Raw genomic sequence first — 15,354 nt, forward strand, 5'->3', positions numbered from 1 at the left:
AAGGGCTCTCAGCTTTTATATTTCTAGACTTCAAAGTTTCAAGTGACCTACTAGCCACAAATTTGGCCTGGCAGTAACAAAACCTTATCCAGATGGATATTTTTGGGAATCTGGGGATGTTACAAACTGGCAGGTGAAGAACCTCCAGGTGGGCTAAGAGCTAATTCTACTAGGGGCATGGCAACTTTGACAGCTCTTCAAAGGGGTGTCCCGGTGCAGGATATCTGTGCAGCGGCCACCTGCTCATCTATGCATCCATTTTTGAAACATTTAGATTCAACCTCATCCCAAGGAGGTCTTTTTGCTAAGGCTGTTCTTCATACGGTCCATGATTAAAGAAAATGCGTGGGAGGACACAATCCATTTGAAGAACAAGTTACTTACCAACTGGTAACATTCTTTCGACTGGATGTTGTCGTCCCTACCCCCCTCCATTGAACGAATTAATGAAATCCATGAGGTTTAAGGTATTTAAATCTTTGTACCCCCAAGAGGATCTGTATTCTCTGCAGCCATCCTTCCTTTGGGAGTCTACCAGAGCACCCTGACAAGGTATGGAGGGAAGGGAACTTCACTAGTCCTCAATCTGCTGGAGTCCATAGTCTTACTGTGTTACTTCCATACAAACTGCCTCTTCCCTGCAATTGTCATTTGGTAGTTCATAAGTGCTGAAACTGGGACTAGCAATTAGTAGCATGTGAGGAGGCGTGTGTTCTGTCAGGCATGTCTTTGGGAGGCTTTCTGATCTGCTGGGCAGTCTACATCCTTTCCTTTAGCTTGTCCTGTTACTATTGACTAGTACAGTAGTCGGTGAGTAAACTTTCTATCCAAATGGTCTGCCGCAGCACGTTTTTGCACATTGTCCTAACTATTAGTGTGGCTGCCTTTAAGCATAAAGCAGCCAATTGCTCAGCTGCCCAGTATAATTTTATTTTGATGTGCTATGGTTTTTGCTTTCAGCCAAGGCATCAAAATCTTTCTCTTAAATATTTCAGTCTAAAAATGTCACTACCAGGCCATGGAAGTAAGGGACATATTAATCGCCTACAATTGATATTCAACTAGAGCAGCTTTCGGGCTTAAACAAGGTTGATTATGTTCAGTAGACCAGTGCTTGAGGATGAACTCTTAACTTATTCCCTTTTAGGCTACCAGTTGTGCGATAACAGTGTTGGCGTCCTTTTCAATGATTCCACCCGGTTGATCATGTACAATGACGGTGACAGCTTGCAGTATATCGAACGAAATAATGCAGAGTCTTACCTAAACGTCAGATCCTACCCTCCAGCCTTGACTAAAAAGGTAAGTGTTGGCACCCTCGTTGAATGCTTGGACCTGGAAGTTTTAACCATTCGGGGGGGCAAAATAGGTTACCTCCAAGCTGAAGTCCTTGCATAGGCTGGCATATTACACGCCCTAATTTGTGGCTGATAAGGGCTCTATTAAACCATACTAGTAGGCGATACAGAAAACTCCAACTCAGTAGAAGGCTGTACCACCTGCTATGTTAGTATCATGGACAGAGCAGCCATGCTTATATTGGGAGGGAGAGAGCTGTAGATTGTACATACAGTCCATACAAACACAAACTTATGTATTGTGAAAATAATATTTTATTTAAATGTAGGTAAAGAGAAATGTTTGGCGAGGTAGGTACTATATCAACACAATTAAAAAAAACTACTTTGGTATACAAAGTATAACCTTATCTAGAGCAGCAATATGTAGTTCAAGGAGTCAAACCTAAAGATACAAATTTAGAATGGCACTATTCATGGGGAGTAAAACCAAATAAGTTGAGCTTTTAGAATATAGTATGTAATGGGCAGCACACCCTATTGGTCATAATCTGTTCAGTTTTAAGAATCGCCTAGTTAGACCACTTACACACCTTGCAACATATGTAACATTCTTCTGTTTAGAAAGTGATAGTTGCACCACTATTACTTTTCAGACCACAGTTCAGAGATGGCAGTCAGCTACTCCTAGATAAGTGAGAACTCGGTTAACTGTTTTGTGCACTAAAACAATTGTAAGCACATCCCAATGTTGCTCTTTGGCAGCAGCTATTCAAGGTAAATAAAAACCCTATTGGTATAGCAGTTTACCAATGATACAAGTGTGGAATACAAGCTAGCAGTCTTTTGAAAGGCAATCGGCAGTTCAGGAAAGTAACCTCAATACTTCTCAGAGGGGCAGTATGCAACTCTAAAAGCATGATCTGTGGAAGTGAAATCAATAGTACATTGGCAATCCACTATTCAAGGTGAGTAAATTCTATTGGTAATCGTTTACACTCGGTTTCAGAACTCTTACTAAGTGACTCACAATTTCAAGGTGAGTAAATAACCTATTATACTTTAAAGAGAAGGAAAAACAGCAGGACGCTTATTTCAGAGATGGCTACACCACATTTACAAGCAACTACTTGGTAAGTTGGTAACACTTGTGATCTGTTAAGACAGAGGTTTATACAGTCCTTCCCCATTCTAGGGCATGAGCTATCTCTGAGGCAAAAGGATACCGGGGATCTAGGAGTCTGCAGTAGGCAGGTCAGAATGAGGCTCCTATGCAGGAAAGGGTTCCAGAGGACGACTTCAAGTAAAGAGAGCGTTTTCAGGGACTTCGCAGAGGATTCCTAGGTGCCAGCGTTTGGGCCTGGGTGAACAGTATGGGCAAACTCCCAGCCACACAGGATCAACACAACTTTGATAAGCGTTACCCAAGCAGGCACAGTACTTGAGCAGAGAAGCGCTTCTGGACGGTTGCCTTCACGATACAACAGCACAGGACCCGGCCCCTGGATGCTTGGTCATGAAAGATCACACACTGGATGGGAACTTGCAGCAGTCAACAGAAGAGGCTCCCAACAAAGGAATAGTCCAAATATCTCGCTGCTCTGTGGAATTGGCTCACTTTTACAGATCTAATATCACCAGTCAGCTTCTCTTCACTCTCGGTCCGGTAATCTGCTGGGGGGACTTCAGAGATTCCGAATCGTCTCTGGAGGGCCAGCAGCAGTCCAAGTTTCAGCACAAAGACCATGCACTGCACAATGGCTCATGGTGCCCTGGTATTGTCGGTTTGCAGCCCAGCAAGATCGCAGCATGTTAAGGGGTGGCTCGTTTAGCAGGTTTTAAGACTGTCAACAGCCTCTGGGTAAATGTTGTCTTCAGGACCCCAGGCTGCTTGGAATGGTTTACACAGCAGGCTCTCTGGCCGCTGGAATCGGTCACAGCCATCTTTTTCAGATTCGATTCCAGTGGTCAACTGGTCTTGAGCTTCCAGATTCGCACTATTTAACAGGAACCCACACCTCGCGCTCCCTGCAGTTTACAGAAGGGGCCGGTGGCTGTCTAATCAGGGCAGGATATATTACACTATATACACCTTTGTAGTGTATTTAGGAGTGAAACTCATGGGCAACTATCATAACTGTAGATCGAGGGGGGAGAGAAAACAGTTCTGGCACATGGGCTATATGAATGAGCAAATAAGTTCCTGAGTGCAAAGAATGATTGCAGCAGGGTTCACCAGTCCAGTGATAATCCAGGGATTAACAAAGGAGCAGGTCCTGCACAGTTTATGTTGATGAGGCTGAAAATGCAGGAGCAGGTCTCCTGTTCACGATCCTCCAGTTCGAAGTATGCACTCGGAATGGCAACTAATTCAGCAAGGTAGCCTAGTAGAGTTGGTCGGGCCACCAGTTTATCGAGACCTTGAGCAGGGGTTAAGACTGGTTGTTCCCACCAGTCGACTGGCTGAAGCATCGCTTGTGGTCTTGGTCAGACATCTTAGTAGGACTTCACTGGAGTCTGTGCTGGCCTGCTGCAGGGGTTGCATTCTTGTCCATTTGCTGCTATGCTTCGTTAGAGTACTTGACTCCAACATCTCACATGGTTGCAGGAGCCCACCATTCATACAGTATTTGGGCTGGGGGTTTGGGGGTGGGAGGGCACCCAAGCCCACCCAACGTAAGGATCTGCACCATTCAAACAGGCAGTGACTAAGCAAAATAAAACTGGCAACACAAGAGATGGAACAATACCCTGGAAACAGAAAAGCAGTTCTGTGGTTTTCAGAGGCCATCATTAGGGCGCAACCTCCCCAAGACGGTTGGGGAAACATGGTCATCACTTTATAGGTTATGGGTCGGAGGTAGACTGAGATGCTGTAGTCTTTCTGTGCCATATCCTACTCTGGCACAGTATTTGGCTTCAGTGTAGACCCCCAACACCCAAGGAAGAACAAAGATCAAAGTTAATTCGGAAGTGGCCAACCGCATAATGACTGGGAGGAGAGGAATGCACTCCCTACCAACACAGGGTTTCTGGCTGAAGACCTGCCCCCCCCCCCCCCCCCCAACCTGGGACAGCAGAGGAAGACCCAAACCGGCGCACTCAAAGTGGTTAAAGGAAGTCACCATTCTAATGCAGCTGATTTGACAGCCTGCGAGTAAGTGACAGTCATTAAAGTAGATAAACTGCCACAAGCCATTAGTTATCATTGCCATTCAATGATACTAGGTCAGTGAGGGAATTCTCCCCAATCCCTGATGGACATTTTGTTTGCTTTAGTGTCACCGCAGTTTCTCAAATCGAGATTGAGATTTGTACCCTGGTCAAACATGCCGGGGGTACTAATGGCAATAGAACCCCAAGGAGGGGGCTTTACCATTAGTGACTCCTGCAAGTATTGATTAAAGGCGACTAGATGTAAGTTCTCCAGCATGGTGCCTGGCATGGAATTACATGCTCATGAATATTACCAGTCAGGCTGGGAATCCTCTGAAGAGAAAAATCAGTTTGTTTCACTTCTGAACTGTCTTTCTCCTAACAACCAATCACTGGTCTCTGGGTCATACTGCACTCTACCTAAGCCCCTCCTCTGGCAGCCATCTTCAGATTTTTACCGCACGTTCAAGTGTTGGGAGTCCTCGAGCTTTTACTGCATTTTGCCATTTCGTTCAATTGAGCCTCGAGCTCAATCGATGAACCCTCTGATTACAGGGACCCGTTTTTCAGATTCTTCAGCGCCCCTCAGGGGTGGATTGTCACTTGTTCTGGGGTGGTGGGGGTGAGGGAGGATTCCAGAAGCTGCTTCAAGGCCTACACTGCGTGGACTCGGCGCCTCTTCAAGGTTTGCCCCCGGCTGAAAACTACTGCATGTCTTGCTGGACGATGACATTCCCTGTGCCTCTACTGCCTGCATTCGGACCCGATGCATGTGGAGGATGTCTGTGTGGCTTGTCGAGATGGTGCAGTGCATGCGGACTGACCAACCGCAAGCACCTCAACGAGTGGCTGCAGGCCAAGGCCCCTGCTCTGGGTGAGTCCCAGCAGCATGCCTTCCATGCCCCGAAGAAAATGGAGCGGTCTTCTAAGACCTTTGAGGGTGCGCCTCCCGCGGGGCCCAACATAAGGCCAAGCACCGTGAGTCAACTGCCTGAGAGCGCCGTTGCAACTGGCTCCTCAGCGGCCAGGGCAAGTTGTGTCTCCAGCACCCTCGACCACAAGCCAACGCTCGGATCTTCAAAGAGGAAGTCGGACCATCCGGGCAAGCTCTTGGAGAAGACCCAGACTGGCCCTGCAGAGAAGGCCAATGGGTGGGGTGCCGACCCTCCCCCTAAGGTGAAGGCCGCGGACTCTGGCAAGGCCGTGAAGGCCAAGGTGCATCAGACAGACCCATGCTTCCATCAAATTGGTGGCAGTGTCCCTCGTGGAGGCTGCTGTGGCGGAAAGGCTAGAGTATCCCTGCCTGCCAGGAGGAATCCTCTTTACAGCCTATCGAAGACTCCAGAGGTGGTGATGCCTATCATTACCCCAACCTTGGTCTCAGAAGGGGGCGGGGGAGGGGGCACAGTGGCCCTCCAGGGCAGGGACATCTCAGAGGGATCTCAACCTCGCCATCCTCCAGGAGGGACAATATGTCAAGTGGGCCCCGTGGGAGGGATCCCAACGAGGGTGGGGATGACTAGGAGCAGCAGGGCTGTGACGAAGTGGAGGAGCAACCTAAGCCGCAATCTCCGTCTCCTCCCCAACCACTGGGGATATCTGACGTGCTTACGGCTCTGCATCCCCTGTGCTCGGAGATCCGGACAAGGATGCCTTACGCTGGCGGTGCCAACCCAATTGGAAGAACCACCAGCCAAGCTAAAGGAGTCAGCCCACTCCTCCGTTCCACAACCCCCCCCCCCTCCCCTCTGGTCCACCCTTCGCTTCCCTCTTCTCCCCCCCCCCCCACCCCATCTTCCCCAGAGGGATGAGACTGCTGTGGGCACAGACGACGGCAGGGTTGGGGATACCTCCCACCGCTGTCGGCTAGATCTTCACCGCCCAACAAGAGGTTTCCTATATCAGTGCTGAGGGGCAAAAAGGAACACCATGCTGTCGATCCTGTTGGATGACACTTGGGACAAGGGGTTGTCCCTCATGAACCCTTCATCGGATCCGCGGAAGAGGGACTTATGAGAAGAAATACAGGGTGCTGAACTCTGCACCCCAGTGCTTACAGTCCCAGCCTTCGACAAACTCTGGTTTCGGCGGCCAAGAAGTCTTCAGCTCATCGGTGGCCCTCCTCATCATTGCCCCCCCCCCCCCACCCCTCTGCGATGACTATCAAGGCCGTTCACGCTCTCAGTTAAGGCACAGCTTTGGTTCAAGATGGGGGGGAGAGGGGTGGCCCTCTTGGACTTCCTGACTAGGGCGGAGGCATTGGAGATCCTACAGGAAGGCGAGGTGGCTCCGGACCATGCGATCGCCTTGACCAGACATTGCTGACACAGGATTCCGCCAAATGCGCAACATTGCCTTCGGTGGGCTGGCTGCGGGCAACTAATTTCCGCCAGGATGTTCCGTTGAGGGTGTTGGACATGCCCTTCGACAATTTGTCTGAGAAGACTGTGGACGAGTCCCTTCAGGCCATCAAGGTGGACACTGAGATGGCTCGTGCTTTGGGCCCGCTCCAGTGACGACTTGGGAAAATCACAAGGTTCTTCGGTGCACGGTGAAGACCGTCCAACTCCTGACAGATCTGGGGTTCTCTGTGAACTATGCTAAGTCCTACTTGATTCTATCGCAGGTCGTGCAATTTCTGGGATCCTTACTCAAGTGTTGTGCCTGGCGTCTCCAAAGGAGAGGATAGCAGCCAGCTTGGGCAAGGTACGACGGCTATTGGCCCTGAAGGTTGCAAGGGTGAGGTCCATCAAATCCCTATTCTGCATGTCGTCGTGCATATACTTCATTCGGCTGTGCAGGCTACAAATGTGTCTGCTGCAGGAGTTCCTAGACGCCCGTTGGATACCTGTGTCAAGAAGCTTTGAGGACAAGATCACTATACAAGGTTTTCCATTGAGCGATACAGTTGTGGGAGTGCGCGCACATCAGTGTGCAGATTTCCAGACCCCACCTCATCAGGAGACTGTCATGACGGATGCCTCCCTGGAAGGATGGGGAGCGCACATCGGGTCTTCACGAGGCCTGTGGCAACCAAGGGGAAGACGTTGTACATCGTGTTGGAACTGTGGGCAATGTTTTGGGCCCTCACTTCCGTCCCTCAAGGGCAAGGTAGTACAGGTCTTCAGACACCACCATGATCTACATCGGGAAGGGAGGGGGAGGGGGGTGCAACCAGATCCAGCACTCCTCCAAAAGGCACTGGACCTTTGCCACTAGGCCGTAGCCCTGGGAATGTTCCTCATCCCGTTTCATCTGGCAGGAGTGGAGAACAGTCGTGGACTCTCAGCAGAGAGCTGCACTCTTGCCACAAGTGGGAACTTCGGCAGGACCAAGTGGGTCACCTGTTACTCAGATGGGGCAATCCCCAGGTCGATCTGTTTGCTGCGATGACGAACACAGTGCCGGATGTTCGCCAGCAGGTTTCCCCAGCCAGGTGGGGGGGGAGGGGTAGGGCTCCTTCCCTTGGGACGGCCTGTTTCTGTATGCGTTCCCTCTGTTGCTTCTCAAACGGTCCCGGTGTGGGATGATCCGTGTCGCACTGGCGTGGCCGAGGCAGATATGGTACCCAGACCTTCTGGACATGTCTGTCCCCTCCGGTCAAGCTTCCGGCAGTTGCAGATCTTGACTGGGAAGGAAGCAGGATTCTGTGCCACAACCCAGGATCGCTGAACCTGAATGCATGGCTCCAGCAGCACTAGAGTTTGGGTGCTACGATCTTCCAGCGGATTGTAAGGAGGTGCTCCCCCTAGGCCAGAGATTAGCCTACTCTCAAATGCTACGGGAACAAGTGAAAGAGGTTCACTGTTTGTTGCCATACTCAGAAGATGGACCCTCTACGAGTCATTGCCCCGCAGGTGCGTCCGTATTTGTCGTTGGCCAAGGCAGGACTGGCCCATGCTTAAAGTTAATCTGGCGGCCATCTCCCGCTACACCAGATCTCCTGGGCGATCATCGCTGTGGTCTCATCAATTGGTCAAGGAGTTTGTCAAAGGACTATTTTGCTTGTTCCCACCAGTGAAGGCTCCAGCCCCGTTGTGGGAGCTTAATGTGGTGCTGACTAAGCTCATCAGTCCTCCGTTCGAGCCTATGCTTTCGGCGCCACTGACATTTTTGTCATGGAAAACAGCTTTTCTTGTGGCCATCACCTCTGCACGACGAGTGGGAGAGATCAGGCCCTCTTGTAAACAACCTGATTTGACGTTCCACAAGACTAGTATGGTGCTATAGACTCACCCCTCCTTCATGCCCAAGGTGCCGTCAGACTCGCTCCACATGAGCCCTGTGTTTTCCCGATGCCTTCGTCGCTTGCTGAGAGGACCTGGCACTCGCTGGATGTGGCTAGAGCGCCGAAGTTCTGTGGACCACACAAGGGTTTCTGGAAGACGTTGCAATTTTTTTGTGATCTTTGGCCCTGTGAACCATGGGGAAGACCCTCTGCAAGGCTTCCATTTCCAGGTGGCTCTCCGGCTGAATCTCCCATTGTCACCAGTTGGCAAACCGGCCGTTGCCTGAGAGCCCATTCGACCAGAACGATCGCTGCAATTATGGCGTTCCTGTCTGGTGTGCCCCTGCTTGACATCTGCATTGCTGCTATGTGGAGGTCGACACACACCTTCACGAAGTTCTGTGTTGACAGGGATTCCAGGGAGGAGTCCAGAGTCGGCCAAGCAGTACTGCGCAACCTGTTTGCTTGAAGGTGAGCCTGGTGAGGAGTTGAGATGCTTAATGGTGAGCCTTGCCACCTCATGTGATTGTGGTTGTGCGTGTACTGCTATGTATTTCTTCATGAGCATGTTAATACATGCTGGAGAAGTTACAAGTTACTTACCTGTAACTGTTCTCTGGCATCGATTCACATGCAAACCTCCCGTCTACCCCTCTGCGGCTCTTCTCTTGGTCCTACTGCCACTTACTCTTGCGTCCCGTCCCCTTTATTCCATACTTCATGGGCTACCCTTCCATGGGACAGGATACCCTTCCATGGGACAGGAGATGGAACCTTTGTCACCAGAAAAAACCTTCCCTTTTTAAATGTAGAGGAATACAGGGGAGCGGCCCAGGGAGCATGTGCTAACCTGTCTCCGCCCTCTGGCACCACACCAAAGTACACTTTTCTGCATTGACAGGAACGGGCCGAACTCGCCAGCGCTCCTGGGTTTGGCTTCGGCCTTGTAATTCCACACATGGATACTTGTATTTTTATTTTTCAGGTCCTCAGGCGTGGCGCGCCTCCTGGCGCATGTCGACTTCCACGCGGTTCACCAGGTGTCCATACTGCAACGGGCTCTTCCCAACTTCAGACCCCCACGCCCTCTGCCTACGTTGCCTTGGCCCAAACCACGGTTGGCAAGCTTGTACAACGTGTGGCTTGCTGTCCTCGAAAGCGCTGAAACAGACTAGCCAGGTGGAGGGAGCTATTCCAGAGGACCTCAAGAACTTCCTGAAGCATCGAGCCAAGGCAGGGGTGATATTCTCCGTCGCACCCCGCAATCCCTTCCTAGGGACTCTCCCGCGCAGGAGGGACCAGCGGGTCCTTCTTCCAGCACGTGCACCAAGGCTTCTGCAGCATCTTCCTTGGATCCTCCTGTTTGTACTGTTGAGGGACTGGAAGGTGAGAGGTTCAGCCCTTGTACCCGCACTATGGCTGAGCGGCTACGCCCTAGTACCGGCAATATGTCTGAGGGGGTGCCTACCGACCCCTGGGTTGAGAGTGCCACACCTACCGGGCCTAGGCCCAAGCAGCAGGGTAGGCCTTGTGATCCTTGGAGGCGGCTGGTCTCAGCGGGCTGAGCAACACATCGCAGGCACGTGGCAGGCAGCTTGACAAAATGGCTGCTGCGCTAGAAAGGGGCACCCGTCCGCCATTCCAGGAATTCGGCGACGGAGTGTCCAGGTGGGACTGGCCTCAACCAGGTATGCGGCCCACAAACTATCCCTCTTTTGCGCACAGCAGCTTCCCACTGCGTCCATTTGGGCAGGGTGCGCAGCAGCTCCCAGCTACCCAGTCAGCACCCCACCAACTACGGCCTGTGAGTTCTTCAAGGGGTTCCTTGGCCTCATGAAGTCACCTTGGATCCTCAAGGACGCCATCGGGGAAGTCCTCCCCGCAATGCTAGTGGCACCACAAGTGCCTCTGGTGCCCCAGAAGATACAGATATGCCATCCTCGGCCAAGGCCTCCCAGGAAACCGGACTGGCGGAGTATCTGGGCCTACCCCAACCCGAGCAGTCGGCAGAGGGGGTTCTGGCTGAAGTACTCACGCAACACCCCTCTGCCAAAACTGGGATTCCAATACAGTCACCCTGGCCAAAAAGGGTTGGCTCAAGCCCCACTCGGCCCAGCCGGACAATCTACTCCAGGACCCCAAGTACAGGCAGATGTGGTGGGGGGGGGATACAATCTTGCTCTCGGCCCATCCTAAGCCACACTCCTCAGTGATCGCTGCGGCATCTCTATAGTCAAAGCCTCAGTCGTTCTCGGCCTCCTCTGCGGTGCTTCTAGGCAAGAAGATCTTGGAGGCGTACGGGAAGAAGCACTATTCCAACGCGTCCTTGCATCTTCGTCAGGCCATCGCCGATGTCTTGCTGGCTGCCACCAACCAAAGATTATGGTGGGAAATTGCGGACTTCCTCCCGGTACTCCCTACGCAGAGCCAATCCTGCTTTAAGGCGGGGCTGGCCGAGATCAAGCTGGTGGCTCATGGAATCCACCGTGGCCCATATTGACACCTCTGGCCGTGCCATCTGTATCGCCACGGACATGAGGACAACCTGGCTCAGGGTGCCAAAATTCAACCCAGACGTCCAGAACTCATATTAGAGATTCCGTTCAACAAAGACATGCCCAAATCATACACTTCATCTCAGCAGCACTCCGACAGGGTTGTACATAGAGGGTTCCATGGCTTCCAGGAACAGAGCCAGGCAGCCGGACCACTCTTGGTGGCAGAATCGGCGCAAGCAAAAATCTGGGCGGGCGGAGGGGGTAAGGGCTTTTTCCGGTCCTCCTATGCGACAACATCTGGAGGGAAAGAAGGCGTGACATGCCCCTTCGGGTCCACGTGTCTCCAGTGGGGGGCAGGTTTGCTCTCCATACAAATTTCTGGCGCCAGAGTTTTGCGGACCTCTCCTCTCCGTAGTATCCATGGGGTACCGCTTTCCTATCCCGGCCTCTCCACTCGCACATGTTGGGACAGCAACTCTTTTGGTTGAGATCCGGCCGCTTGTAGAGAGCCAGGCAATGGAGAAAGTCCCAGCCTCCCAGCGAGGCTTGGGCTTTTACTCCAGGATTTTCGCCATTCAGAAAAACCAGGTGGGCCTGAGTTGTGCTGGACCTTTCCACCCTCAACTTCTCCTTACCCATGCAAAAATTCAAGATGGTTATGCCAGCTTTTATAGCGCAGACATTGTGCAAGGTAAGAGTGCTCCCTGGATCTGAAGGACACGCACCATCATGGGCTACCGTTTTCAATACAAGGGCCTTCCTTTTGGCCTCAACTCGGCCCCCGGGGTCTTTACCAGGCTCATGAATTCGGTGGCGGCCCTTCTCGGAGCCTCCACATCTATCCATAACTAGACTGGCTTGTCAGGGCTACATCTCCGGAAGCGGGTCACCACTCTTCCTGTACCCTCATTTGGAACATGTGCTCCAAGAAGGTATTTCCATCGGAGGACAAGATCTCTGCCATCAAGAGGGTCACCAGCCACTTCCTCAGGAGAGGTGACCTCGGCATGGTGGTACCAACATCTCCTGGGTCTACTGGCGGTGGTCCTAGTAGCTGTTCCACACACAAGATTGAGGATGAAGAGGATTCAGCTGCACTTCATGGCCTCATGGAACCAAGAACGGGGCTCTCAATCTGAGATAATCAACCTTCTCCAGCATGGGGTCTGGCATGGATTCACATGCTCATGAATATTCCCCGTCGTCAGGCTGGGAATCCTCGGTAAAGAAAAAACCAGTATCAGTTTCGTTTCTGATCTGTCTTTCGTAGTAATAACCAATCACTGGTCTCTGCGTCATACTGACCACAGCCAATGACTGCCCTCTACCTAAGCACCGCCTCTGGCAGCCATCTTCAGATTTTTACCGCACGTTCATGTGTTGGGATCCTCGTGCTATTGCTCTCGAGCGTTAGTGCTATTTTTTCGCGCTTTTTCACAAAAACTTCGATTCTTTCGGTCAAAAGAGCCTCAAGCTCCACCGATCCTACATCCGATCAACGGGGACCCGTGTCGGATTCATCTGTGCCCCTCAAGGGTGAAGATTTCGTCGAGCTACACTTCGGAGGACTCCAGAAGCTTCTCAGGCCCGGTCTCGGAGATGGCCCAGGAGAAGGGAAGCTCGACGCCCGGAAAGCTGTTCAGGGCCTGCCCTGGATGCCAGCTGCAGAACGTCTTCAAGGAGGACGAACACTCTTTCTGCCTTTACTGCCTTCATGGGGACAAGACGCACGTGGAGAAGGACTGTGCGTTTTGCGGCAACATGTCGGAACGGACCATGAAGGACCGCCATCAACGTCTCGCCAGCTGGCTGGAGGGTAAGAGCCCGTCTGGCGAGAAGAAGAAGAAATCTGAGCGGTCTTCTAAGACCTTTGAGGGCGCCCCGGCGACGGGGGCCCAACATAAGGCCAAGCACCGCGAGTCCGCTGGCACCGGGAGCGCCGAACGGTCGGGCTCTACGGGCGCCAGGCAGGGCGCACCCTCCCCGGCACCATCAACCACGAGCCAACGCTCTGGGTCGGGTAAGAGGAAGGCCGAGCACCCGGCGAAGCTCCTGGAGAGACCCCGGTCGAGCTCTAAGGCAGAGGAGGAGCGTGGCAGTGCCCCCTCCCTCAAGGATAAGGCGGTGAGCGCACCTAAGGTGGTGAAGGCCTTGATCCATTCGACCAAGCCCTCTATCGAAACGGTCGCGGCGGCCCTGGCCCAGCCTGTGGAGGCTGCACCAGTGGTGGCGGCCTCGGGGCCCAGAATCTCCCTGCCTCCTCTGAGGGAGTCTTCTTTCGTGCCCATCGATAGGACCCCCGTGAAACCCTCCGTGGGGAAGAAGGGGGGGCAGGGCGTCGTCGGAGATTCGGCCTCAACCTCAGAAGAGGAACTGATCGAGGTCTTAAGCCACGGCCTAGGCGTGGAACAAGACCAGCCCGTCGGAATGGGCCCCGACGCAGGTGACGACGACGACATCGTCGAGGATACCGACGGGGCCCCTGCTCGCCCGTCGGATTCCCCTCTGCCAGCGCCGCAGGACAACTCAGCGGCCATTTTGTTGGCTATACAGTCCTTATGCTCCGAGATAAGGACGAGACTACCGTTACCGACGGAGGAACCTCTCCCGTCGGGGGATCCAGAACCGGGACCTTCTGGTGTTCCCCCTACCAAGAAAAGGATCCATCCACCGCCTCCTTTTCAACCATCGCGCCCCATCCAGCCCTCCTCCCCGTCCACCCGAGGGGATGATACGGGGACTGACACGGCAGCGACGGGTACGGACGACGAGGCATACGACGAGGATTTTCCGTCGTCGCCTCCCCCCAGGGCTTCTCCGCCCGACGAGATTGGATCGTTCCACTCAATGATCGCCAGGGCATCCGAGCTTTTCCAACTCTGCCCTGAGGAGAAGAAAAAGGAAGGCTTCCTTTACCAACGGCGCGAGACCAAGAGGAAGACGGTCCTCGCAGTGCCTCTGTTGGACGACATTTGGGATGAGGGCCTTTCCCTCCTCAAGAACCCTTCCACGACGCCAGCGAAAAGAGACCGGTACGAGAAAAAGTACCGGGTCCCGGACTCGGCCCCCCTATGCCTCCGGGCGCAGCCTACCCCGGACTCCGTCGTCTCCGCGGCAGCCAGGAAGAAAGCGGGGGGGGGTGCGGCCTCCACGTCGACTTCCCCGCCGGACGGCGAGGGAAAGAAATTGGATGCCATGGGACGCAGAGTCATCTCGTCGGCGGCGACGACGATTAAAGCGGCCAACGCCTTGGCTATCGTGGCCCGCTACGACAGGGAACTCTGGTACAAGATAGCTCCCCTGCTGGATTTTCTGCCGGACGACAAGAGGGCGGAGGCCCTTGAGATCCTGCAGGAAGGTGAGGTGGCCTCGGACCACGCCATCACCGTGGCGACGGACATCGCCGACACTGGGTTCCGCCAGATGGGCAACGGCGTTTGCCTTCGACGGCGCGGATGGCTCAAGGCTACGGACTTTCGGCAGGACGTCCAGAACAGGGTCCTGGACATGCCCTTCGACGGGAACAACCTGTTTGGGAAGACAGTGGACGATTCCCTTCAGGCCATCAAGGCGGATACGGAGACGGCCCGGGCCCTTGGAGTGCTGCAGCAACGGCGGACGCCCTTTCGGAGCGGCGGAGGCAAGGGCGCCTCCAAAGGTTCCGGCGGCGGTTTCGCTTCCTACCGTCAAGCGGCCCGCTCGTCGTCGCAAGAGGCCTACAGAGGACGAGGCAAGTCTGGCGGCCCCCGCCGTCGTCGCCGAGGGGGCCAAGGCGGCAAGGCCGCGTCCAAGCAGGATTGAACCGGCCGTGGGGTCGGGCCCCCACCGAAGCACCCCGGTGGGAGGCCGGCTGGCGGGCTTCGTCAGCGTGTGGGAGTCCATCTCCACCGACCGTTGGGTGCTGGACGCCCTGGCCCGGGGCCACGCGCTCGAGTTTCAAAGAAGGTGCCCGCGCGTCCCCCCCGTGGCCAGGAAAGAACTTCACGTCCCTCAACTTCTCCTGGAGGTGAAGGCGATGCTCAGGAAGGGCGCCATCGAACTCGTCCCAAAGAGGCTTCGGGGCTCCGGAGTCTACTCGCGTTACTTCCTCGTGAAGAAGAAGACGGGAGGATGGCGCCCCATCCTGGACCTGCGACGCCTGAACAAGTTCATCAAGGCGCAGAAGTTCCGGATG

General features: G+C 53.7%; 1 protein-coding gene across 1 annotated transcript in view; it reads left to right on the plus strand.

The window, feature by feature from the left end:
- PLK1 (polo like kinase 1) overlaps nt 1–15,354 on the plus strand; it is a 138,013-nt gene that overhangs the window by 88,535 nt on the left and 34,124 nt on the right. Inside the window, exon 8 of the mRNA XM_069647390.1 lies at nt 1,148–1,302. Coding sequence (XP_069503491.1) covers nt 1,148–1,302 — 155 coding nt within the window. The remainder of the gene's footprint in view (nt 1–1,147; nt 1,303–15,354) is intronic.

Source organism: Ambystoma mexicanum, chromosome 2q (genome assembly GCF_040938575.1).
Source record: "Ambystoma mexicanum isolate Mex_15411 chromosome 2q, UKY_AmexF1_1, whole genome shotgun sequence".
Classification (NCBI taxonomy): Eukaryota; Metazoa; Chordata; class Amphibia; order Caudata; family Ambystomatidae; genus Ambystoma; species Ambystoma mexicanum.